Source organism: Cibotium barometz, chromosome 11 (assembly GCF_041138505.1).
Source record: "Cibotium barometz isolate CiBa-2024 chromosome 11, ASM4113850v1, whole genome shotgun sequence".
In the NCBI taxonomy this organism is placed as follows: Eukaryota; Viridiplantae; Streptophyta; class Polypodiopsida; order Cyatheales; family Cibotiaceae; genus Cibotium; species Cibotium barometz.
Genome location: NC_141056.1, coordinates 46,206,920 through 46,232,967, shown reverse-complemented (window position 1 = coordinate 46,232,967; position 26,048 = coordinate 46,206,920). Strand labels below are relative to the sequence as shown.

The 26,048-nt window shown below is 38.3% G+C and overlaps 1 protein-coding gene across 1 annotated transcript; it reads right to left on the bottom strand.

Annotated features, from left to right (window-relative positions):
- Window positions 1–24,065: 24,065 nt before the first annotated feature.
- LOC147634235 (jasmonate-induced oxygenase 4-like) lies at window positions 24,066–25,791 on the bottom strand. The gene is made up of 4 exons (XM_086804561.1): window positions 25,560–25,791; window positions 25,190–25,443; window positions 24,659–24,983; window positions 24,066–24,252 (listed from the first exon to the last, which is right to left on the bottom strand). The coding sequence occupies exons 1-4, from the start codon at window positions 25,779–25,781 to the stop codon at window positions 24,133–24,135; spliced, it is 921 nt and encodes a 306-aa protein (XP_086660687.1). The 5' UTR covers window positions 25,782–25,791; the 3' UTR covers window positions 24,066–24,132.
- Between the last annotated feature and the right edge of the window lie 257 nt (window positions 25,792–26,048).

Sequence of the window (26,048 nt, the reverse complement as noted above, 5' to 3'; positions counted from 1 at the left end):
TGGTTTTGTAGAAAGACCATGGAGAGGCAGGCTGCGTCATAATACTAGTCCTAAAAATATAGCTGGTACATCACATAAAGGCAAAGAGAAAGTGGTTAAACCCCTTGGTATGCCTAACCTTTTTGCAGGGCATTCTCTTGTTGATGGAGATTCTAGTGGCTCGGAGATGAGCCTTAATGATGAGGATCTTTGGGTTCCAACAATGATGACGCCTGGTGTGAAGAAGGCTATGGAAGGCATGAATGCAAAGTTACGAAGATCTAGAAGAGTCAAAAATCATGTGCAAAGGTTGACCTATGATGGTTATCTGGCACATCACTGTGCATATATGGCAAAAGTTGTGTATAGGTTGTAGAACCCACATGTTTTGATGAGGCTTTTGGAAATGTGAGTTGGGAGAAAGCTATGGATGAGGAGTTGGATGCATTGTATGGAAATGAGACTTAGGGTTTTGTGCCATTGCCTTAAGGCAAGAAAGCTATTGATTGTAAATGGGTGTATAAGGTGAAACACAACAGTGATGGTAGCATAAGCAGGTACAAGGCTAGATTTATAGCCAAAGGATATGCGCAGACATATGGGATTGATTATGAGGAGACATTTGCCCCAGTTGCAAAGATGGTAACTATGAGAGTTGTGATTGCGGTGGCTGTAGCTAACGGCCGGGTGGTTGCAAGATCAGGGTGCCCAGTTTTGTCCACTCAGGTACCCTGTAAACAGTAAAAAAACAGGCATTTGTTTACCATTAGTGGCTAATCTCTCCTAGTAAATGAAGGAATTTAGTTTCAAGTTCTTTTGTTGGAACATCATATTCAAAGTTGGAAATATAGTTGCATAATTTGATTAAGCATTAGATAGTCAAAAGTCCTCATTTTCTTAGGTAGAAAGTCAATGTATACACCCTGTCCCAAATTTGAACTGATTCCATAAAATGCTAATATCTTTTACAAATAAACTCATATGAGATTCCCACTTTGTACCTTAGATCTTCACATAATATGGAGCTTAACTTGATTTTTCAAGAAAATTTTAAGATATTTGTCTATTTTCTTTAAATATTTCAAGGTCTTTAAAGTGTTATAATGTACGCCACTTTTTGTACCCACAATAGCTACCACTTAAAATCCTCAATCTTGTAGATCAAAAGAGTGGGTAGATACTGAGACATTAGTAGAATGTGGTGGTTAGTAAAAATTGCAAATCCAATGGTTGGATTTTTAATGATCTCTTTTTCAAAATTCTTCCAGACTATCAGAAGGCCTGAAAATATTAATAATCTAATTAGTAAAATTACATTTTTGATGTGAATTATATAAAACCTATAGGGACTAGTGTGCTTGTAATGGTGCATCTATGGAAAAATAAATTGGATCACTCTAAGTATGGAAAGATCGTTTTTTAATCATTTCATCATATTTTTGATTAATTAGACTAATTTATATTAATTTAAGTTATATTGGATTAATTTAAGGATAAGCGTATTTTCTATTATTTGCTTGATCTTATTTTAAGTACCTTGCCCCCCAAAACTTGCTCTCTAAGCATTGTCCCAGTCCAGCATAAACTGGATAAAACTGGACACCCTGATCTTGCAACAACCCGGCTGGTTTTTACATCAGATGGATGTCAAAAATGCATTTTTGCATGGTGACTTGCAAGAAGATGTGTATATGGATCAGCCACCAGGTTTTGAGGATACAAGTCACCTAGAGTACGTGTGTAAGCTTCGTAAGGCCTTGTATGGGCTGAAGCAAGATCCACGAGCATGGCATGACAAGATTACTGAGTATCTTGTCACTATTGGTTTTCATATGGTAGATGCAGATCACTCTTTGTATGTGTGCAAGAGTGATAAGGGTATTGTGATCATCACTATATATTTAGATTATCTTATTATTGGGGGTGACAACTTGGAAGCGATTGAGCATGTGTCTCAAAAGTAAGTTTGAGATAAAGAATTTGCGAGATCTGCACTACTTTTTAGCAATTGAGGTCATTCGCACACCTGAGGGTATTTGGCTGTCATAGAGACAGTATGCATTGGACATAATGTCCGATGCATAGAGACAGTATGCATTGGACATGTTGTCCAAGTATGGGATTGTAAGTCAATATCATTGCCATTAGATCAAAATGGCAAGCTTAGTGCAGATGTAGGTTATAAGTTGGAGGATCCTCCTATGTACAGGAAGATTGTGGGGAGTTTGATCTATGTCATGATCAGCTGGCTAGATTTGAGCTACACTGTTGGCTTAGAGAGCTAATTTATGCAGGTTCCGCGCAAACCACATCTTGGCAGTGTGCGACACACTTCGATATTTGAGGTCCACTATCGATTATGCATTATTTTATGCAGTAGGTGTACCATTGGAGTTATATGGGTACACGGATGAAGATTGGGCAAGTAGAATCTTTGACATGAGATCTACCAGTGGATTTATGTTTTCATTGGGGAGTGCTGCTCTAACATGGAGCAACAAGAAGTAGCCCATAGTTGCCTTATCAAGTACAGAGGGAGAGTACAGAGGAGCTGCAGTGGCAACGTGTGAGGTATCTTGGTTACACAAGCTACTGCTGATTTGGGGTTACATGTGGAGAGAAAGATTGTCATATATGGTGACAATCTTAGCAATATATAGTTGGCCATGCATGGACAAAACACATTGAGGTGCATTACCACTTCATCAGAGAGAGAGTCTTGGCAGGCAACATCAACTTGCAGGCCTACATCAGCACACATGATCAGGTTGCTAACAACATACAAGGCCTTGGAAGCTAAGAAACTCCATAGATTTTGAGATAGGCTTGGAGTTATTGAGCTGGAGTTGATCTTGAGGGGGAGTGTTGAGATGTCAAGCTCAATGTGAGCTAACACTCATGAGGCCCCTTCATGACGGTTTGACATTTATATCGCTGGCAAGTTTGTTGGTAGATGGCCTTGATATAGACAGAGATTCTATAGCTGGACTACACTGACTAGTCCACATCTACCCACTCCTCTTAGAATGTTCACATTATGGACCGCTTGTATATACTCTATTATGTGTGTTAGTCACTTTATCTTCTTTGTAGACCTCTTTTGTTGTGTGAACAAGAAGAAGAATTTTCAGCCTCTCAACTTGTGTGTTCTCTTCTAGGGTTTTTGTGAGTGTGTGTGTTCTTGTAAGAGCTTAAACTATCCTCTCTCCTATATCTTTTCACTCCACATGTCATGAGCCCTGACCAATTTTTTACTTTCATTGCACTAGCCACCCCCGAGCAAGCAGCCACCCCCGAGCAAGCAGCCATGGCTAGAGCCTATTTTACCCATGGTGAGCCGAGTTAGTGTAGGCCCATCGTCAACCACGACCACGGTTACACCTACACCCATACCATCCCCTACTCAACCCCCCCACCCTCAGGCCATTCCTCCAACCACAGTCATGGTACGCATCGTAGGGGTGGTGGTGGTGGTTGTGGTGGCGGTAGTGCCATGGATGCATTTACCCCTCCAAGAGCGTCCACTCATATAGAGTGTGGCCGACACCCCCATCTCATCGTGTTGATCTAGTCAACATTTTGGTAGTGGACCTCTCCCTAATGTAGATCAACATCTTTACACTATCTGGGAAGAGAAGGTTGTTCTTGATGATGTTGGTCAAGAGATGCAGAGTCGTGTCAGGGAACTATGTAAAATAGTATTTTCCCATGAAACTTTAACCAAACTCCTCCGCCTTCCATCCGGAAAAACAAGAATTTTTAATCAACTCAAGAGTGAGTTCAAGCCTGCCTCAGGTAGCAAGGAAGTACCTAACAAGTTGATCTGCAATCTCACGAGAGATTGTATGAAACACAAGAGGTCTGATGTCACCCAAGCAGTGAAAATGGGGGGAGAAAAGCCTTGGTTCATTGACCAAGAGAGATGGGATGAGGAGGTGAGGAAGCATGCTGAAAACCCCTGATGATACTCGTTTTCGCAGCAAGAGGGAGCAGTGGCAAAGCAACTAGAGAGCATGGGGAACTCGCACCTCAGGAGGAGCGGTGGATGGGACTCATGAGTATTTTGTAAGTATCCATGCTTTCTCTAGCCTCTCTCTTGTATGTTAACTAGTGTATAGTTGTATGTTTTTATTTATGTTTTGTTTTCATGTATGCAGTAGAGGGTGGTTGGACGCCAGGCTACCAAGTTGGAAGAGCGTTATGCATTTAAGCATGGAACTTATGCCTTTCTTGTGTGCATTGAGCACGACAATGAAAATATAGATTGGACAAGTGTGGTTTTGGTAAGTATGTCATGCCATATGCCAATTTGAGGTTTTTGGTAAGTTTGTATATGCTAATTTGTGGGTATTGCATTGTTTTTGCAGAGAGCAGTACCTAAGCCTCCCCGTTGAGGCTAGCTCGTAGATTACATTCCTACTTTAGCTAGCATAGTTTTCAAATTGTATAGATCTTTTTGGTTTTGGAATTGTACAAATCTTTTTTTTCACCCCTTTTGAGCATGTATAGGTCACTTGCATATGCAATAACTTTCTTGTATAAACATTTATTATATAAGTAGTCATATCATACAATTTGGATCAATGTCTCATTGTGGTTGACATCAAGCAATGTCTCATTGTGGTTGACATCAAGCAATGAAACTTTCTTGTATAAACATTTATTATATAAGTAGTCATATCATACAATTTGGATCAATGTCTCATTGTGGTTGACATCATCAAGCAATGAAACTTGATTTTGTACATCAATGTATCTTTATTTGTGGTGATTCTTTAGGTGTGTCGAATCTCACTTGAATGCAACAAAATCTTCAAATATTTAGCATAATGGTGTATATAGGTATAGAATTGTACTCGTATGCACCATAATGCTAAATATATATATATATACCTGTATCCGTCGGTATTTTAATTGGTATAAGAGTCAAAAGACACCTGCGTCCGTCATTATTTGAGTTCATATACATGTCAGAATGAATGTGGGGACTAGTGATTTTAACAATGTAGTTAGCCACGCTATTTTTGACGATGGTAACAACATGTATATGGACAACATTTTAGATGTTATTACCTATGTTTGTATAGAAGACATTTAGACGATGTTACTAACATTTTTGTAGCAACACTTTTTCCAACGTGAGTATTGGTGCAATCACTATAAACAATGTATCTTGATTTTGTAGTGATTGCTTCTCCAGGACCTCTCCAGTTAACCCGATTTTCACAACTGGTCTAGTTCCCGTGGGGTTCTCAATAAAATCCACAAAAGTGTAGATAGGGTGATCATCACCAATTTGGGAACTTCTTGAATAATCAAAATTTCCCATCATGTTATGTATCATTGGAAAGGTCTCAATGAGTAGATTCCAAATGTGCAATATCCGCCTTGTGATTTGATTTGCAAAAATTTCACCATGAACCCATTTTTCTAGAGAAAAAAGGAGTGGAAATCCTTAAGGGGAAAAAACGAGAGTCCATATTTTGCCTAAAGGTACATGTAGGATACCAATGCCTCTTTCACTCTTTGGCATGCCCAGATTGTCCCAGGAGAACGAAGCTACCACTCTCATGTTACTACTCCTATTTCTCCATAGAAAGTCCCTTACAAGCCCCATAATTTTCTTGACTTTTACCAAAGTTAAGCACTAGGCATTGGAACATGATGTAGGCATTTAAAACAACAATACAAATGGTCACCCTGTCTTCAGCTTCTGGATGAATCTCTCTAGGGCCCAATCACTTAGCTGTTTGTTTTTCACCTCCACTCTAAAAGGAACTCCTAGGTGTCCAATTATTTGACCTCTCCTAATTACCTCACATCCCCATCTTTCTAGGTCAAAGTCATTGTCTTCAGTCACACTAATGATCTTGGATTTATGAATGTTGCATCTGAAACCATAAGCTTTAGCGAATTCCCATATAATGGATAATGCCTGCCTCAAATTATCATTCTTTGCTCTCAGGAAGAGCAATGATTCATCAGCAAAACATTAAATTACCAATTCCTCACCACTTCTCCGCTTTAGTCCAATCACCCTCCCTTTTCCATAGGCATCTTCAAGCGCCACAATGAAGGGATAAGAGGCAATAGTAAAGAGCAAGGCGGCAAGAGGGCATCCATGTCTCACAGACATCTTGACCTCAAACCCTCCCACGAGTCTTCCATTTTAAAGCAGTTTAGAGTGTCCCCCAAGCGTAATGGCATAAATACAGGAAACCATCTTAAATCAAAAGCCCAGTTTCTCCATTACCCTTGCCACAAAAGACCAATGGATCCTATCGTATGCTTTCTCCAAATCAAGTTGAAGCAGAATGCATTTTTTATTAGTCTTTTGAGCCACATCCCTCCCTAACATAGCTGCAAATATGTTATCATATATGGATCTACCCTTAATGAAACCATATTGTTTCCTAGACACAATCTCTTGGAGAACAAGGGATATCCTCAAGGCAATGACTTTAGTAGGAATTTTGTAAAAAATCATAGTTAGTAAAGATATGGGTCTCCAATGGTTAAACCTATTTCATGCAGCCTATTTAGGGATAAGTTTCACCACTCCCTCCTTTAGATCTTTATTTAGGATACCTGCAATATTGAATGCCCTTCTCCATATATTCCATACTAGTTCCTTTAATGAAGGCCAAAAGGCAATGAATAATTCCACATACTAGTTCCTTTAATGAAGGCCAAAAGGCAATGAATAATTCCACATATATCCCATCCCAATCAAGTGACTTCCCTTTCCATAGCTTAAGTAGGGCCTCAGTAGGTGTGTGAGATCCCACTGCCCCCTCTGCGCACCGGATTCGTGGATGGTAACAACAGAAGTAGCTTCCTCTTGCATGGGGCAGGGTTTCTCACTCCGGGCCTCGCCCTCGAATGTCCGGGCACGACACATCATCTTTCCTTGAAACTGACGACGAAGGAGCTATGTCTTGGTCATAGTCTGATTCAGGGTTTAAGTTTGGAGAGGTTCTCTTTGAACTATCTTTCTCAAAGGGTTATATTTCAATTACTACTTTATTGAATTTCATTCATTGAGTATTTTGTTTAACTGAATTCAAAACTAATCACAAATTCTTATGAGGAATAAATTAATCATTTATCTAAAATTCTGACCTCGATAGTTTTTCTGAATTTTCTCATTACCATCCTAGAGAATATGAAAAGGTAGAATTTTCTCACAGACTATTTACTTATTCATTTACCAATTTTCATGGGATTTAAACATAGGATTAAAGAGAACTCTTATTTTGATATAAAAATTTTGTATGCATCTATTTATGCATAAAATCCAACTTCTATGGAAATAACACTTTTATATAAAAGAAAATCCTTTTATGCATCTATTTATGCATAAAAAATCAATTTTGATGAAAATAACACTTTTATAATAAAAAATTTTCTTTTATGCATAAAAAATAATATTGATGAAAGTAACACTTTTGTAATAATAAAAAAATTATTTTATGCATCGTTTTATGCATAAAAATCAATATTGATGAAAGTAACACTTTTATAATAAAAAAATTTCTTTTATGCATAAAAATCAATATTGATTAAAGTAACACTTTTATAATTAAAAAATTTCTTTTATGCATCATTTTATGCATAAAAATCAATATTGATGAAAGTAACACTTTGATAATAAAAAAATTTCTTTTATGCATCATTTTATGCACAAAAATCAATATTGATGAAAGTAACACTTTTATAATAAAAAACTTATTTCCAATATGCATCTTTCTATGCATAGAATTTAAATCTAATGAAAATCACACTTTTATAATTAAAAAAATATCCAATATGCATCTTTCTATATGCATAGAATTTAAATCTAATGAACATCACTCTTTTATAATAATAAAAATATTCAATATGCATCTTTCTATGCATAGAATTTAATTTTAATGAAAATAACACTTTTATAATAAAAATATTTCTACTATGCATTTTTCTATGGCTAGAATGAAAATAACACTTTTAGAATACACAAACGGTGGGGATTACTCTTTTTGAATAATAAAAGATAAAACTTATTTCATAAAATTTAAGAAAATTTTGCCATAACCTCCTTTGTATGGCTGACCATTTTTTAATTTTTTCTATCCTCAAGTTACTTAAAAATTATCCCAAATGGTTTAAAGCATTCTAAACTAATCAAATTCCACTTTTACAAGAGAAACAATATGAAAAGTTTAATTCTAACAATTCGACTACTTTTCAAGGATAAAGAAAGGCTGAATTTAAGAATGAAGAGTGGGGGAAAGCCTTTCTAACAAGGCATAACATCATTTTTTTCATTTTAAAGAAAACAAAAATTAGAAAACCATTAAAAGGAATAAAGAAAAAGTAGGAGTTCTAGCTTACATGAATTTCTGTGAGCTTTCCTTTGGCTTGATGGTTTGAGGGATCTACTCTTGTTTGCAACAAGAGTAGCCACCAATTCTTTTGAAGAGTAAAAGGTCAAAAACTAATGAATTATCAATAAATTCACTGCATAAAACACTATTAAGCTTCTACAAAGGGGGAGGCTTCTATTTATAGAAAAAAGTGAGCTTCTAACCAAGCAAACTGATTCTAGAATTTTCCAATTTTGACCATTTTTGGGTCAGTTTAGCTTACTTTTTGGAACTAGACTTGAATTAGGAGAGAGGAGAGATGAAATATCTCAATATTTGAGAATTTAAAACTCCACCACACATGTGAAATAGGTGCCTCCTTCATGAGGGGGAATCCTCGCTCTAAGGTGTCAAAATTCATTTTCTTAGTATTTCCTTTGGTCCTTAGTCCACTCTTCATCTTATGTGAGTATTTACTCATTTTTGGGGGGATTTTCTTTATTTCTTCAATTTATCTCCTCCCTACATTTGGATTAATCTGATTGGCCCCTCAGAACCTTAATTTAAAATTTTCAAAAAATATGGACCCTTAGGATAAGGCCTTTTGGAACAGATTATAATTTATTTCTAATGCACCTTTTGAAAATCTTTTTGAACTTTTGATTTGGGGGAGTTTATTTTAATAAGAAGAGATATTTTTCTATCTAAAAATATCTAAAATTTGAATAACCTCTCTCTAGAATATTTTCTCTCTCTAAGCTAAAATAGGTAGAAACAAGATCTTTTATTATTCTGAAGATGGGATTGATTATAGGCAGGAAATACTGGACATCTTGAGGGGCTGGGCAGGAATCTTACATTCTCTTACACTTGAAAAACGTGAGATGTCCTCATCTCGCAAACTGGGGGTAATCCCGCAACAGTTTGGCTTCTTTCTTCCAGGTGGCATCTTTAAAAGGATATAACTTCCATTTAACCAATAATTCTCTCAGAATTCTATTCCTGAGAACCTTTTCTCGAACATCAAGGATTTCTTCAAGTTAGAGTTCCATCTGTCCTTGGGTTGAAGAAGTTAAGATTTCATCATCAAGCACATAATTCGGGCTTGGTATATACTTTTTAAGAAGACTGACATGAAATACATTATGTACTTTGAGATGAGGAGGTAGAAGAAGCTGGTAGGCTAAGTCACTTACTTTCTTTGTAATGAGATATGGCCCACAATATCTGGGGGATAAATTCTTATACTTCCAAAGAGATAGAGAACTTCTTTTGGGGCGTACTCGAATGAAGACCATATTTGCTTCTTTGAATTTTCTATCTGTCCTCTTCTTATCTGCATACTGTTTCTGTCTATCCTGGGCAGCTTTTATATCTTTGCAAATTGACTGCATCTGCTGCTCCATGTCATCAAGCATCTGTCTGGACATCTCAACCCTAATCAATGGGTAAGTGGAGTTAAGAAATCTTGTCCATACAGAGCTTTGAAAGGGCTTATCCCAATACTTCGGTGATAAGAAGCATTGTAGGCAAACTCGACTAGGTGCAGATAAAAAAAGCTTTATGAAAAGCTTCATTTGGATTGAGAATGGGTCATGAGTATGACCATTTCTTGAGTGAGAGAGAGAAATTTCATAAAAACCATTTGAATTAAGCATAAATAGAAATTTATGTAATTCTTAACTATCATTAATCAATTAACTTCAATAGCATTCATCAAATTATAAGCGCAGTATGAGAAATTAAAACCCCCAACTTTTTTAAAAGAAAAATGTTTCTCTCTCTCCCTCCAATTCAGATTCATTTCCTTTCTCCCTTACGCTGACCATCGATGGACGCCCATCCCTTTGCAAACAACTGCTGAATTGCGCGTTGCGCGCTGCTGGAACTGGAGAGTTCCCTGCCGCCCCACAGCATGACCGAAGTATATCTTCGATTACTTAGTTCACCCTTTCAGTTTGACCATCGGTCTCGGGGTGGTAAGCTGTGCTGAGATCTTAGAAAGTTCCTACTGCTTCGAAAAATGCAGTCCAGAATCTTGACATGAATTTGGGATCTCAATCACTTACTTTTCTTCTGGGTAGGCCATGCAATCTGAAGATTTCTTTAAGGAGCATTCTGGCCACATCCACTGCAGTGTAGGATTCTTTTATTGGAATCAGATGGGCAACTTTGGTTAGTCTATCAACTACCACAAAGATGAAGTTGTAAATTGATTGCACTGAAGGCAATCCAGTAATAGAATCCATACTGATGCATTCCCACTTCATCTGGGGGATGTCTAATGGATGTAACTTCCCAGGCATTTTTACTCTCTTGGCCTTGACTTTCTGATAGGTCATACATTGACGTACATGATTAAGCACATCCTTTTTTAGACCAGGCCAAAAGAAGCTTTTCTTCAGAGATATGTAGGTTTTTATGAAACCTGGATGTCTTGCAATAAGGTTATTATGGGCTTCATTCAAAATTTGACCCTTAGTTCCCTCATCATTTGGGAATGCATAACCTGCGATTATAATACATAATTCCATCATCGAGGATGTACCCTTGAACTCGGTTCAACTCCTGTGGAGTTTTTCTTTCTTACATAAGTAGGGTAGCAATAGGGCCAAAGAATCTATCTTGCATGATCTTCTCTCTTGCTTCAAATCAAAGGATTTGACACTACAGTAATTGCAAGCAAGGAGGCTTTTCTGTTGTTGAGGGCATATACTACCACATTTTCTTTTCCTGGGCGATACTTGATTTCAAAATCAAATTCCTGTAGGGTCTGCATCCACCTTCTTTTGTGCGCATGTTGAGATCCTTCTGAGTGAAGATCCACTTTAAGCTCTGATGATATGTCATCAAAGTGAATCTTTGTCCTAGTAGGTAATATTAGTCTCCACAACTTCAGAGCATATACTACTGAAAATAGTTCCAGGTCGTGGTGGACAGCATCATTCCTCTCATGCGTTCGGAGTTTTCGGGATTCATAAGTCACTGCATGACCGTCCTGCATGAGTGCACCTCCCAGGGCAAAAACCACTGGCATCAGTTACTACCTCAAAGGGTAGAGAGAAATCTAGCAGCTTCAGAACGGAATTGGTTACCAAGGCGGTCTTCATCTTATCAAAAGCACTCTGGCACCTGGCAGACCATTAATTAAAACAATGTTCAAGTGCAAATCCATTGCAGGATTGATGACTTGGCACCATAACACGAGGTCCACGGATGGTGTTATGCGTGTGCGGAGGCTTGCCATATTCGACTTGGACTAGCGATGGATGGAGTGAATCCATTCGGTCTACGAAGTTTATCATGGAGCACATGGGCATGTTTGTCTAGTTAACTATAATCTTCCACCATGGCTAGAGATAAAAAAGGGTATCTTTTATTGTCTTTTGATAGTTCTTGGAAAGTAAAAGGTGAAGAACATGGATGTGTATTTATCCCCTTTATTTGTGGAGCTTCCTGTTTTATGGGAGGGCATTGAAGTTCATGATATTTCTAAGAGGTTTGGATAACATGCGCTAACATTGAGAGGAATACTTATGTGGACTATGCATGATTGGCCTAGCTATGGAGAGTGCTCAGGTAATACTGTAGCTTGTTAACATATTATGTTAAATTATGATTGTCATCCAAACTTACCTCTGCTACAATCGTTTTTGATGTTCTACAAGGCTTTCAGTGTCAGGGTATAATGGATGTCCATTATGTGGACTGCAACTTGAGGCTCGGTAGTCACAGTCTATGAAGAATATAGTATAGGAGGGCCACAAGAAGTATCTCCCAGTGGACCATCCTTTGGGTGAGGGATTTCTAGGGAGGTCTACTTGCATATGAAAGAGCAATGATTGGAGGACCTTATGGGAGCTAGATCCAACCTGCACACCTCCAAGAATGAATCATTTATCCATTTTCCATCAACTTCCATAGTGGAATGACCTGCTAGTGAACCATCTTCTTGACCCAATGCACATTTTCAAGAATATAGTCGAGGTGCTTTGGAAAACCATTACAGGAGCAAAGGAGAACAAGGCACAATGAGATGATTTACAAGAGGTTCAATGCATGCAACACTTATGGGCCCAAAATAGACCAGATGGGAAGGTGAAGCTACCAAAAGCACCTTGGGTCATGACAAAGGAAGAGCAAGGGCGTGTAAAGAAGTGCATTTGTGAGTTTCGTACCCCTACAAGATGCATGCATTTCTTGAAGGGAGAATTTACAAAGGACGATGAGCTTAGTGGTTTGAAGTGTCATGATTGGCACAAATTCTTGCAATTTGTGCTTCCTATAGCCATCAAGGATTGCCTCAACGATGACATTAAAGCAACAATTTACAAAATTGGTATAGTGGTGCATTGGATATCAAGGAAAGAGATTAGTAGAGACACATTGGAAGTAACACTGTTAAACTCCATTGAGGCCGTTACCAGGGATTTAATATTCACGTGATCACAAGATTTTTTGAGATAATAACACACGTGAACAAGTTATTCACATGTTCTCATGTTACCGTTCACAAAATAACAGGTCACTTGCCATTTGGGAACCCCTTAAAATCTTGGCTACACATGGGAATAAGCTATTCACATGTTCTCATGTTACCATTTTCACATAATAGCAGGTCAGTGGCCACCTAAGAAGATTTTTTATGCCCGACAAAGATAATTTTTTTAGGCCCTTGTGAAAGCTTTGTAAATATAACATGTGATCACAAGATTTTTTGTGTTATTAACATATGTTATTAACACGTTCACATGTTCTCGTTTACGTCAGTGAAATCCTTGGCCGTTACAATGGCTGAGAAATACTTTCCAACAAGTATTTTAACCATTCAATTACACTTGCTAGTTTATGTGGTTGATGAAGTTGCTATGGTTAGGGTTGTCTATAGAGCCGATGGATGTTTTTCTTGGAGAGATTTATGAAGACACTTAAAGAATTTGTTCGTCAAAGAGCTCATCCTAAAGGGAGTATGCCAGCGGGATGGCTTGTTCAAGAATCACTTGTATATATAACTGAACTTCTCATTATGTCTGATCGCGATATGCCAAGATTATGGATACAATTAGAAGATGATCGACTAGTTAGGGAAGAGCCACAAGGGAAAGGCCTTGTGAGAATAATGGATGTAGCATTGCGTGAGAAGATCAATAAATTTTGCATCTTAAACTCACATGCTATGGAGAAATGGATCAAGAGATATAACTTGGTGAAGGCTGAAAGGGACCAAGTTTGTTTGAGTTTTAGAAGGAGTCTAACAACCCACACACTATCATACCCAACAGAACTTGCACTTCTTCCAGACTTTCCTTCTAATAAATGGCTCGAGCAAACCATACTGCAAGCTAAACGCAGTGGTGAACCAATAAGTGATGAGGAGGAGGAGCTTGCATATGATTGTGATTTCCATGTATGTGAGTTTGAGATATCTACGCATTGTCTTTTATATTGTGATTTTGTGAATTTATACAATAAAAGTACTTATTTATTGTGCTTGTAGTATCGTAAGTTTGGGAAAATTTGGTCACACCAAAGTCACTTTTGAGTAGAAGGAATAGATAAAAAGAGAAGAACATTTGATTATGGTGTGAAGGCTAATCTTATGCAAGAAAGTCGTTCAAGTGCAATGGCAATACTGAAGTAGGCATGCTAGATTATTGTGGAACAATCCAAGATATTATCAAGGTTGGATTAAGAAAGTTGAATATGTTCATTTTTGATGCAAAATGGTTCAAGTTGGTAACTCAAGGGGTGCAAGTAACTGTACGCAAAGACAAATGTGGATTTCTTCAAGTAGACTGCACAAAGATATGGACTGACCAAAGGGACACATTTGTGCTACCAGAGCACTGTGAGCAAGTCATCTTTGTGGAAGACCTGAGACATATCATAAAGGGTTTTTTGTGATCCAAATAAATCCACGTGGAAAACAAATATTTGAAGAGGTGAAAATAGAAGTTGACTGTTTACCAGATGTTGAGGAACTCCCCCCCAAATCATGTGATGGTTGAGCATACACCACTAGCACCTATTGAACAATAAGAAGAACAAGAAGAACAAGAAGAACAAGAAGAAGACATAATAGTTGAGGAAGTAGGTGAGGCTCACACTGGATTAGGATCGGATGAAGATGTACTCATTGAGCAAATACATCTTGAACGAGAAATAGACACTAGAGATAATCCAGAAGAAGAAGAGATTCAAGCTGAGTTTGATCATGATGCATCGACAACTCTCATGCTAGAGCTAGAAAAGGATGACGACATGGATGAATTACCTTCTACTACTACAAGACAATCTGTTCCACCAATTAACAACAATGATGGAGTATTTCTAGAAATAGATTTATTTGGAGCCATGGATCTCGTTTGAGGACGAGCAAGTTGATGATGAACTTTAATTTAGGGCACTTTCTTAATTGCACCTTAGTGATGAGGAGGAGGAGCTAGCATTTGTTCTCCTTCAAAGAGCGCGATGGAAGTTCTACCTTCCTCTCTCCCTTGCCCCCCCCTCTCTCTCTCTCTCTATTTATCTCTCTTTCTCTCTTTCTCTCTCTCTCTCTCTCTCTCTCTCTCTCTCTCTCTCTCTCTCTCTCATAGACACATATGCCTAAAACACACCCCAAGGTGGGAACTAACAAATATTATATATAAATTTAAATTTAAAAAAAAAATCGACGGTTATTTCGACGCTTATTTCCACACATATTTTGACGCCTATTTCGACACACATGTCGACGCGACCATGTGTGGAAACTAAGCGTCGAAAAATAATGATTCTCTTGTAGTGGCTCATTTGCACCTCAAAAGCTCTTTCTTGTTTCAAAATATCTTTCAGCTCACCATCTAGGGAATTAGCATCCTCACAAGAAACAGCTCCCCGGGGATCTTCTCCGACATAGGAGCCATCATCCGCACCGTGGCATATTCCGTGGAAATGCATGCTACATCCACCACAGAGAGTGGGATCAAATCTGCATTAGCCCACAAAAATTGCTCCTCTTCATCTTCATCCAAGCCTTCAGCCATGTTTACTGTTTCCGCGACCACTGGCCAGACTACATTGCTCAGCTGACGGCGCTCCCGTAATGAGAACTTCACTTTTTTTTAACCCCACTGAACTGGCATTTGATTGTGTTCCGAATTGTGCCGCACCTTGGCTTGCCACAACCATGGACAACCCAACAAAAGATTGTCCACACCAAAAATGGGGCCGGTTCCCATTCCAACCATCCCATCTTCTCACAAGCCAACTGCATCGCAATATTGACACCTACACCACCATCAATCAGAACTTGATCAATGTGAGTCCCATGATGAACCACCGAAATCTCCGGAATGCATGTGTCTGTCTCACTGGAATGTTAGGGACTGGTTCTTCCTGAGGTTAACCGGAGCCATTATGGGGGACACCATACCGAGATTAGCTAATGCCAACAGGGACTAGTGAAAATTTGGAACTAGCTTTAGTAATTGTCCCAACTTAATCTGAAGTGGTGCTTGCAAGAGTTCATCCTAGTCATTTCCTTCTGATTGTTTGCTACTATGCTGCTGAGGCAGTGTAGATCCTTCCGGCACCTACGGATTGCTTCCGGACGACGTGGAATAATCTGCAATCACTGTGACATTTTTTCAACTTAATCTGAAGTGGTGCTTGCAAGAGTTCATCCTAGTCATTTCCTTCTGATTGTTTGCTGCTGTGCTGCTGAGGCAGTGTAGATCCTTCCGGCACCTACGGATTGCTTCTAGACGACGTGGAATAACCTGCAATCACTGTGACATTTTTTCAAAAATGAACCCCATTTGGGGTTTTCTCAACTTTAGTTTTGGGTACTTGCTCCTTTACCCAATTTGTAACTTGATGCCACACTTCTTCCTGTGCTGGCCAATCAATGCTAGCCTTCTGCTTTAATTTGAGGTCGACTCTTCTTTCCAGAGCGAGTGACCATGCAAACTTCTAGATCTCCCTTCTTAGCAAGGGAATCAATTTGAACCATAGACACACTTGGTTGCTTCATTGTTGCCTTTTCTTGTCTCTCTGCCTTCCTCTGCAGTCATACTCCTGCGCCTTTGGGCACTCCGATCGCCAATGCCCTTCCTCTATGTAGAACAAATAGATGCGCGGTTGATCGCCACCTCCGCCACCCTCGACCATGACCATGGCCACCTCCTCGACTGCGGCCTCCACTGGAGTAGCCATGAGCATTATCCAAACCTCCCGCTGTTTTAGCAAATGCCACCGCAAGATCTTTTTCTACTTTATCCTTCCATTGAATGGGGCCTCTAGCCTATTGGCCCCTCCAAAATAGCAATCACTAGTATTATGTGAATTAGAAGTACAAATGGCACACCATTTCTCATTTAGTGCACACTCCATAGTAGGATGACCTGTATTGCAGCACGTCGAGCACCAGACATCTTTCAAACGACTTAGCAGCTGAGAATTCCCCAAACACTGTCGTGCTAACCTTCCCACCCTTGTGGGTCTTCCTGGTAACTTTCACTGGTTCGGCATCCGAATCTTTGCTACTACTGTCAGAAGAATCTTCATCTGGGCTCTCCTCATCCGAATCTTTAGAGCTATTGTGATTCTTTCCATGAGATGAGCTTTTCTCGGACTTCTTTTTGGATTTTTGCCTATGGGGCGTGTCTTCGTCCTCCAAGGATTCTCCAGCCAAGATCGCCCATGCAATCACATCTGCCGCAGCATTGTGGCAACCTTATTCACAATCGCTAAGGCTGTATGGAGATCCTTAGACAAGACTTTGAGAAAATAGTCATTGAGCACCTCCTATGTGTGCTGGATGTTGGTTTTGAGGAACCCACTGCAACATGACCCGAAATCGAGCTGCATAATCCTCCACTATGCGCTTGCCCTGCTTAAGCATACGAAGCTTTTCCAAATTCTGAGTGACGGTCTTTTCTAGGCGAAAGCACAACAAGAACGCCGTCCTCACCACATCAAAAGTCCAAAAATGATCCACGGGGTATTTTGGCAACCATCGAGAAGCCTTCCCACTCAGAGTGGACTCGAACACAAATTCCATACGTAATTGATCCAGTGGGGGTGGCACATTAAGATTGTATATCTTCTCAAACTGTCGGATGTGAGCATTCGGATCCTCAAAAGATTTCTCGCAAAACTTTGCATACTTAATTTGTCCATGTAGCTGGGCCATCTGTTGTGCTGAGGGAACTACCACTACTGGCTGTGTCGGTCCGTAGTAGGTGAGATCGGTGAAATTAGCGACCGCCTCTCTACCCACAGAACATGGGGAGGGGGGAAGGAACGGCTGCACTCCTAGTGATTGACTCTGGGAGTTGCGTCCCACCCTAAAAATTGTGAAGAAAAAGAAGGAGAATCATTCGCCGCATTATCACCAATCATCCTTCGAACGACGACGCCGCGGCCACCCGTAGTAGGAACCACCAAATCAGGAGGTCCCTGAGAACGCGTGCGCATGCAACCACATCATCAAGAGAACATCATCGTTGCCAAGTGTATTATGTTCTTAAGCACTAGTACAGTAATACGGGAATGATTACCCTCTTAGCATACATCATTAATTGAAAAGGTAACCTATACTGATAAGTGAATACATAACTGATTATACACAGTGCGACATGATTAATGCTTCATTAACACAGAAGACTGCTAAATTTTTGCATGAAAGGATGATTGATTGACTCATTGATTGCCCTTGAATACACATGTATATAGCCTTTAAAATAGCTACATGGTCATGGGATTTAGACAGGCACACAACCTCCCATTTACACCCCTTGAGATCTCGTAATGACTATTCATTTAAGGTACGCATGTGGCATTACACTAGTTAACACCATCCATTACCAAATCTAGGCATATGAGGCTCTTCTTTAAACTTAGGCCATGTATCCTTAATGTGTCTCCATATGCAACAAGGTTTGTATAAGATGCCATCAATGGATCGAGTTTTTTAGCATACTAAGTCATTAGCGACTTGCACTTGAACATGTGTTGGATTCTTAGAATGATTAGAAAATGCCTTAGAATAATGGTTCCACCTTGGAAATCTTTTCATATCACTATGAGCACCAGATTTTACACACATTTTGGACATGTTAGTGAGCATTCACCATCATCCCCACATGGAAGAGGAAATAATCATTGGATCCTACATGTATACACATGTAATCCATGCTATTGGAACTTAGAATATTCTTTCCATCATCTCGTGACTTAGGCATGGAGTGTAATATCATACATCTCAACAACCTTACATAATTATGATGCATGATGTGTTGTTAGCTAGTTTATTTTTGAAGAGGATGAGATTAGGAAAGAGAAAGAGGAAATAGAGATTACTTAAATAATTCTAAGAAACTGATCCAAGAGTTTGAAGATGTAATTCTTTGGACATTGTGCCTTGACAATCCTGTCTATTACTTTAAACATTGCTTCAATTAGCTCACCCACAAAATATTCTTATACATGTGTCCCCATATCCTCTTGCATGTGTGGCTCCATATCATCAACCACCAATTCTTCTCAATGTTATCATTGTTATCCTCTATATGTGAATAATATTACACACCTTGTGGCTCACATCCATTTTAAAAAACAATTGTATGGCCTCATCCGACACATGTTGAACTCACATTTAGTCCATACATCAATATACATTCTATTAAAATGATCCCACTATGAGAGGCAGGTTCTTCCTTGAAGACATAAAATTGTTTACATGCTCCATTGACAAAAGGAGGAGATATTAAGAAAATGTTAGGGGGGGGATCAAGAGAGATCAAGGGCATTTCTCAGAGAGATGAAGAGAAATGTTATGGGGATATGAAAATGTGGGTCTCTTTTAAGTAGGAGCATGAGCTATGAGTCAAATTTGTTAATTTTTATCCATTTATTTCATAACTTACGGCATCATTTTAACCATTGACATAAGGGCATCCATAGTTGTTGACAATAATACCAACCCTTAATACCGACAAGTATATTGACATTGTAAAAAAATTAGCATCAACATTTACACTGATGACAAAGAATTAAGAAACAGGATATGTTTTGTGAGTTGTTTTTGTTTGGAACTCAAAAAACCCAAAAGTCTCATGCCTCTTTCTCTCAAAAAAAACAAAACACCCCAAAAAGGCTCTTGCCTCTCTCTCTCTCTCTCTCTCTCTAATATTTCCAACACTCTTTCACCTCTTTCCCATCTCTCTCACACCTTGCTAACTCTCTCTCACACCTTGTACTATGGACTTTGTGTACCTTATCCTCCTAGTCACACATAAGTAGAGCTTCTTCGAGGCCTACATATGCTGACTCACTAATCTAATAGCATAGCTCAAATCTGGCCTATTGATAGTCATGTAAATCAAACTCCTTACAATGTGCATGCACAATGTAGGGTCCTCCAAAAGATTACCTATATATGTAGCAAAATTTTATGCTCTTTGCTCTAATGGCACTAAGATTATATTACAACCTATTATTTGAACCTTTGATAACATATGTCTAAAGCATACTGCCTTTGTAAAAGTCAAATTGCATCACATGATCTAATCACCTCTATACCACCTAGAAAGTATGGAAGAATCATGGCTCACCTGAATATTTTACTCAAACTTCTTCTTGAGGAGCATATTCACCTCATAAATGTAAACATCAATGTCCCTTGTGACAATTAAGTTATTAACATATATGACTACTAGCATAATGCCCTTGTGAGTGAAGTGAAAAATCTATAGATATCTAAAATCCATAGTAACAAGATGCTATCATATCTTATTTGACCATACTCTAGGTGCATGCTTCAAGCCATATAGGGTCAAAGCAAGAGTTAGGTGGTTCAAAAAGTGGTGTCATTGACATTCCTTTGTTAAGTGCTAACAAGGAGAGGTTAAAGGTAATAACAAACTAGTAAGAAAGAATATTAAGAACTACAAAAATAAATACTCAAAATTTAAGACTGAATAGTTACCATGAAAAGAATATTTAGAATTCATGCTATCATGGAAAGTTCACGCACTCATGGGAGCATGCTCGTGTGTGTTAGGAAATTTTCGAGCATGATCATGCATGTGTCATGCTCTCTCTCTCTCTCTCTCTCTCTCTCTCTCTCTCTCTTCTCATACGATTATCTTAATACAATAGAGCTCTCTCTTTCTTTCTCCTCATATGCTTGTCTTAACATATCTAGGGAGATAAGAGAACATGCTACACATAAAATCTATCTATTTCTAGTTTTCTCTTCCCAAATCTTCATGATCTCACGAGACAAATTATTCTAGCATGGCAGACTCTTATTTCTCTTGTGCTCAGCTTCTTCATCTATGTCCCTGTGGCTCACAAGAGTTGTGCTACATTCATGAGCTCTTTCTATCTTTATGCTACACACACACACACACACACACACACACACACACACACACACAAAGTGTATCTCCCTCCACTTCTCTCCCTATGGTCTTTCCTCCTAAGATAGCTAGATGGCTGCAAGGAGATGTACTACATTCAATCTCTCTCTCTCTCTCTCTCTCTCTCTCCCTATCTCTCTCTAAAACACACCGCCACACCCATTGAACCTGAATATACAGTGGCCCTAAAACATATTTAACAGATTTGAAGCACTTTTAGGTGGTCCTATAGAACTTTCAATATTACAAAATAACTTGTAAGTATTTTAAAGTGATAGTGAAACACTTCCAAATGGTCCTAAAGTAATTATACATCATGGTCCTAAATTACTTTACACTGGCCCTAAAATATCTTTAATAGATGTAAAGCACTTTTAGGTGGTCCTACATAATTTTCAATGGCACAAAAGCACTTGGTGCAAGTATTTTAAAGTGATATTGAAAGGCTTCCAAGCACAAAAGAACTTGTTAGTACCACTTGGAAGTACTCAATATCTATTTAAAATACTTACAAGTTCTTTTGTGCCATTGAAACTTGAAGTAATCAATATCTATTTTCTTTTGTGCCATTGAAACTTAAAGTAATCAATATCTATTTAAAATACAAGTTATTTTGTGTTATTGAAACTTTCCAAGTGGTACTAACAAGTTCTTTTATGCTTGGAAGCCTTTCAGTATCACTTTAAAATACATTCTTTTGTGCCATTCAAAGCTCTATAGAACCACCTAAAAGTTCTTTACAGCTACTAAAAGTATTTTAGGGCCTATGTAAATTACTTTAGGACCATGTATAAGTACTTATACAAGTTTATAAAGTCGTTCGCAAAGTCCATGAAGTACTTTTAAGAGCTCTAAAGCACTTTCAGGTGGTCCTAAAGTGTTTTTAATATAAAAAAACTTATAAGTAATTGAAAGTGATCCTAGAGTACTTCTAAGTGGTCCTATAACAAGGTCTCTATTAATGCACATGATGTTTTTAAAGCTTAAAGTACTCATGTACCACTTAATAGTACTTTTGCATCACTTGATAGTACTTTTGACCACTTAACAATATTGTTAGACCACTCATTAGAAGTTCAGGACCACTTTAAAATAGTTCAAAACCAATAAAAAGTAGTTTAGGACCACCTAAAAATAAAAAGGCTTTTTTAATGTAAAAATAACAAGGTAGATTTTTTTAACAAAAGGTGCCTAAATCATGACCATAAAAAAAGACTATGTTTTCAAAACTTTTTAGGCACTAGATATTCTCTCTCAATGAATAACTTCTATATTAAAAATTTCTTCAAAATAAATATACTAAAAAATATTTTTTTTTCAAGCGTTTCTTAAAGCCACAAGGTGGCTTTCTTTCTAACAAAAGGGGGTTAATGTTTTTTACATAAATTCACACAATATAAAGTTTTTATGATAGAGAGAGAGAGAGAGAGAGAGAGAGAGAGAGAGAGAGAGAGAGAGAGAGAGAGAGAGAGAGAGAGAGAGAGAGAGAGAGAGAGAGAGAGCTCATGTGCTTATCAACATAAAAGACAAGTCTTGCAATTTTGAAGAAATGAAAATGTCAACCAACGTAAAATTTCATGACACTATTTAAGAATAATTGGCTAGAATGCCTCTACCTATGGTGGAAGTTTTTGGAAAAAGAAAATTATATATCTAGTACTTTCTTATTTTAAAATTGCTAAAAATAACATAAAAATATTGCAATAGCCTTACTTCAAGGATACCTATATGAAAAAGTGTTTGTTTATTAAGTGATATATTGGACATGCCAATATCCTATGCACATGTAGAATAGTTTTTAATCGTACAGTTGTAGGTGTTGAAAAAGTATCTAATTTATTTACCGAAATCATGACTATGGAAGAATATGTTTAAAATGTTTTTGGCACTTATTATGATCTCTCAATGAATATCTTGTGTTGATATTATTTTCCTAATATAAATTTCTTTGAAACAAAAAGAAAATATTTTCTTAAACAAAAATTTCTTAAAGCCACAAAAGTGGTTTTTTTCTACAAGACTAGTGCTAATTTCTAATATATAAATCCACCCAATATGAAATTATTGTGATATTAAGAGAGAGAGAGAGAGAGAGAGAGAGAGAGAGAGAGAGAGAGAGGAAGGGGGTGCTACTATTGTATTCACTCACTTTCAAAATATGCCTAAACTTAAATTATCATCTTGAAAAGCATAAAGATAGGGGATTTCCCTTCAAGGATCATACTAACATTATAATAATAGAAATGGTAGACTAGATATAAGGGGTCGAATTTAGTGAGGAATAGGTGGGCTTTACATGTGCACCTATTAAAAGGAACAAAGAACCATCATTAAAATGTTGACTCTTAATATTAGATCAGTAAAACTAGCTTAATAGATATTCAAATATTAATTTTTATATTTTCATTTATACTATTTAAGTAAAACCACTAGAGTGTTCCTTCTACAAAATCTATTCGAGCATTCCTTCTACAAAAATCGACTCTAGAAGAAGGAAGTAATGTCATAAGCATTAGATGATCCTAAATGGTGTATGTCACTATGGTGGAGACCAAACAATTATTTATGTATTTCTCACATCTACATATAGGTGAAACAAAGTAGATTTAGAGAATGAAAAAAGCAAACTAGAACAATTGACAATGTCTTTATAAAAAATATATAGTTATGGAAAGTTGAAACATGTTATCTATGCTTCATGTTTTTTGTGAAAAAATTGTCATGATCGTACTAGTAGTAGTAGGCACAATATCCCATGCATATTGTATCCTAAATTGATTTTTTGGTTTGAGGGGGCACAAATCGAAATCGATTTTGGTTTCAAAGAAGAGAGGAAAAGTTATTCAATCTCGTGAGGTACAAGAGTCCCTATTTGTATATATTCGTAATAAAGAGACCAAGATGAAAGCATGTACATATCCTTAATCCATCAAATCCATTCATACAAGATCATACGTTTATGACATAGTTAATCAAATTATGGCCACTATTAAAGCTCTTACCATTAATTCTCTTTTACGAGCTTTTCTCCTTAAGTAGAAAAGCTATTCATACTATTAGTGACATGCTATTAGTGACATGCACATTATGGCCACTATTAAAGCTCTTACCATTAATTCTCTTTTACGAGCTTTTCTCCTTAAGTAGAAAAGCTATTCATGCTATTAGTGACATGCACATAAAATATCAATATCATTAAGCATGAAGTGTGATATATATGTCCAAGAACATATTAAAGTGTCTCAATTCTCTTTCTATATATGATATTTGATTATACGTCTAAGGGTTGCTACCACCTTCTTTAGGGGTGATCCATGCGATATATGTCTAAGGACAATTATGCTTCAAATTAAAGTGTCTCAATCTCTAGCTAAATATGATATTTGACTATAATGTGCCAATTAGTGTGTTGTTACAACCTTCTCTGGAGGATCCAAGTGTGCAACAAGGGTCATTATAGTTTGATTATTGCTCACCACACCACGGTGTAATGCGCTTTTGTACTTGCCATTGGTTAGCATCTATAATCAAAAAATAAAAAAGAGTCAATATATATATCAAGATGATATCCTAAATTTACAGTTTTACAAAAGAGAAGCATGGCACAAGGTGTTCACTAGTGTGTAGCCTAGTAGTAAAAGGAATTCATCTTTTAGAAAAGAGAAGCATGGCAAAAGTTGTTCACTAGAGTGTAGCAAGGAATTCACCTTGTAGGATGAGGACCCCCTACTAGCTACATCTATTAATTAACCTTGTAGGATGAGGACCCCCTACTAGCTACATCTATTAGACATGATCTTTGGGTATCACTAAATATTTATAAAACCTTTTTTTTAAAGGCAACAATATGGCACAAGTTTGGTGGTTTTAAGTGTGTTAATGATGTGGCTCTTACAAACTGGTTAACTTAGGGCTGGAGGACTTTACCTGTAATTGATCACCAATATTGATGACTAATGCGTTGGGTATGGGATCCACTGAGAACCATTGGCCATCCTTGCACACTTGAAGTCCATCCATATCTTTGTCTTGTAGTAGAACCGTCATGCATCCATGGTCCTTGTGTCCATGTGTCCCAAGAACAAGGTCAGGTTGAGGGCAAGGAGGGTAGTAGTTTGCTCGGAAGAACAAGTTGTAATGTTGAAAAGCCTTCTCTAGATGGTCATCCTTCATCCCAAGGCTTTTGGACAATGCGGTGAGCAAACTTTTGAAAAGGTTCTGTAGCTCGGTGCCGTAGGAATCCACCATGCCCCTAGAGTGGTCACATCACAAAGTGGTGTTGGGCCATGTGATATAATGGAAAAAAAAGTGTGTGTGTGTCCGTGTGTAAGGGGGGGGTGTATGTGTGTACTGTCTCTGAGAGAGAGACTGTGTGTGTGTGTGTGAGAGAGAGAGAGAGTGAGTGAGTGAGTGAGTGAGTGAGTGAGAGAGAGAGAGAGAGAGAGAAAGGGGTTGGACCTTAATCCTTCGGGTTGGGAAGGCCACATGTCGAGTTTCTTCAATGAGGGGGGAGCCAGGTAGCCAAAGAGGGAGTCCATCCAGTCATTTGCGGCTCCTTGGAAGAAGTTAGTGTGGCCATATCCGAGCAAGCCTTCAGTGCTCTGATCCTTCACAGAGTAACCTTCCTTGTCGTCCATGGGGAGCTCAAAGAACTGCCTGGCTGCCTGTCTGGTCCCTTCAATAACGCTCGCGGGTATGCCATGGTTAACCACCTGCAGCACAGCAGCAAACAGTACAGACCACATCAGCTATACGCTTTTATCTCCTCTTCATTATTATCTAATCTTAAAAGCTAGCTAGCGCAGGCACGTTAATGTAATTAACCTACTTGGAAGAAGCCCCACTCCTCGCAGGCTTTGGCGATCTCTTTCAGGGTGTCCGCTTCCGAGTCTCCATGAAGGCCGGCCATATCCACGAAGGGAAGGAGGCCCGTGTTTCTTTGGGCGGGATGAGGCCGCTGCTCATGGGGGACCAAGAACTCCTGGGGCACCTCCGGCACGGCCATCTGGGATAATTTCTGCACAAGATGGCGTTTCTCGTGATCCGTCATCTTCTGTGCACTCTCCGGCACAGCTAGACGTTGGCTGGAGAAGATGGTGGTCATGGTAATTAACGACGTAATTAAGTGCTAATCGACGCTCAAGCAGAGAAGGCTTGCGAAATTCAGAGGAGATCTAATGCATTTATATAGATTGCTGATTGTGTAAAACCAGCAGGGAGCAGTGAAGCATGCGGCGCCCATCGGAGAAGGCGAGGTGGCCGGCGACATTGAAAAAATACGCTCCTAGCTTATTTTGATTGCGGTTGAAACTTTTTT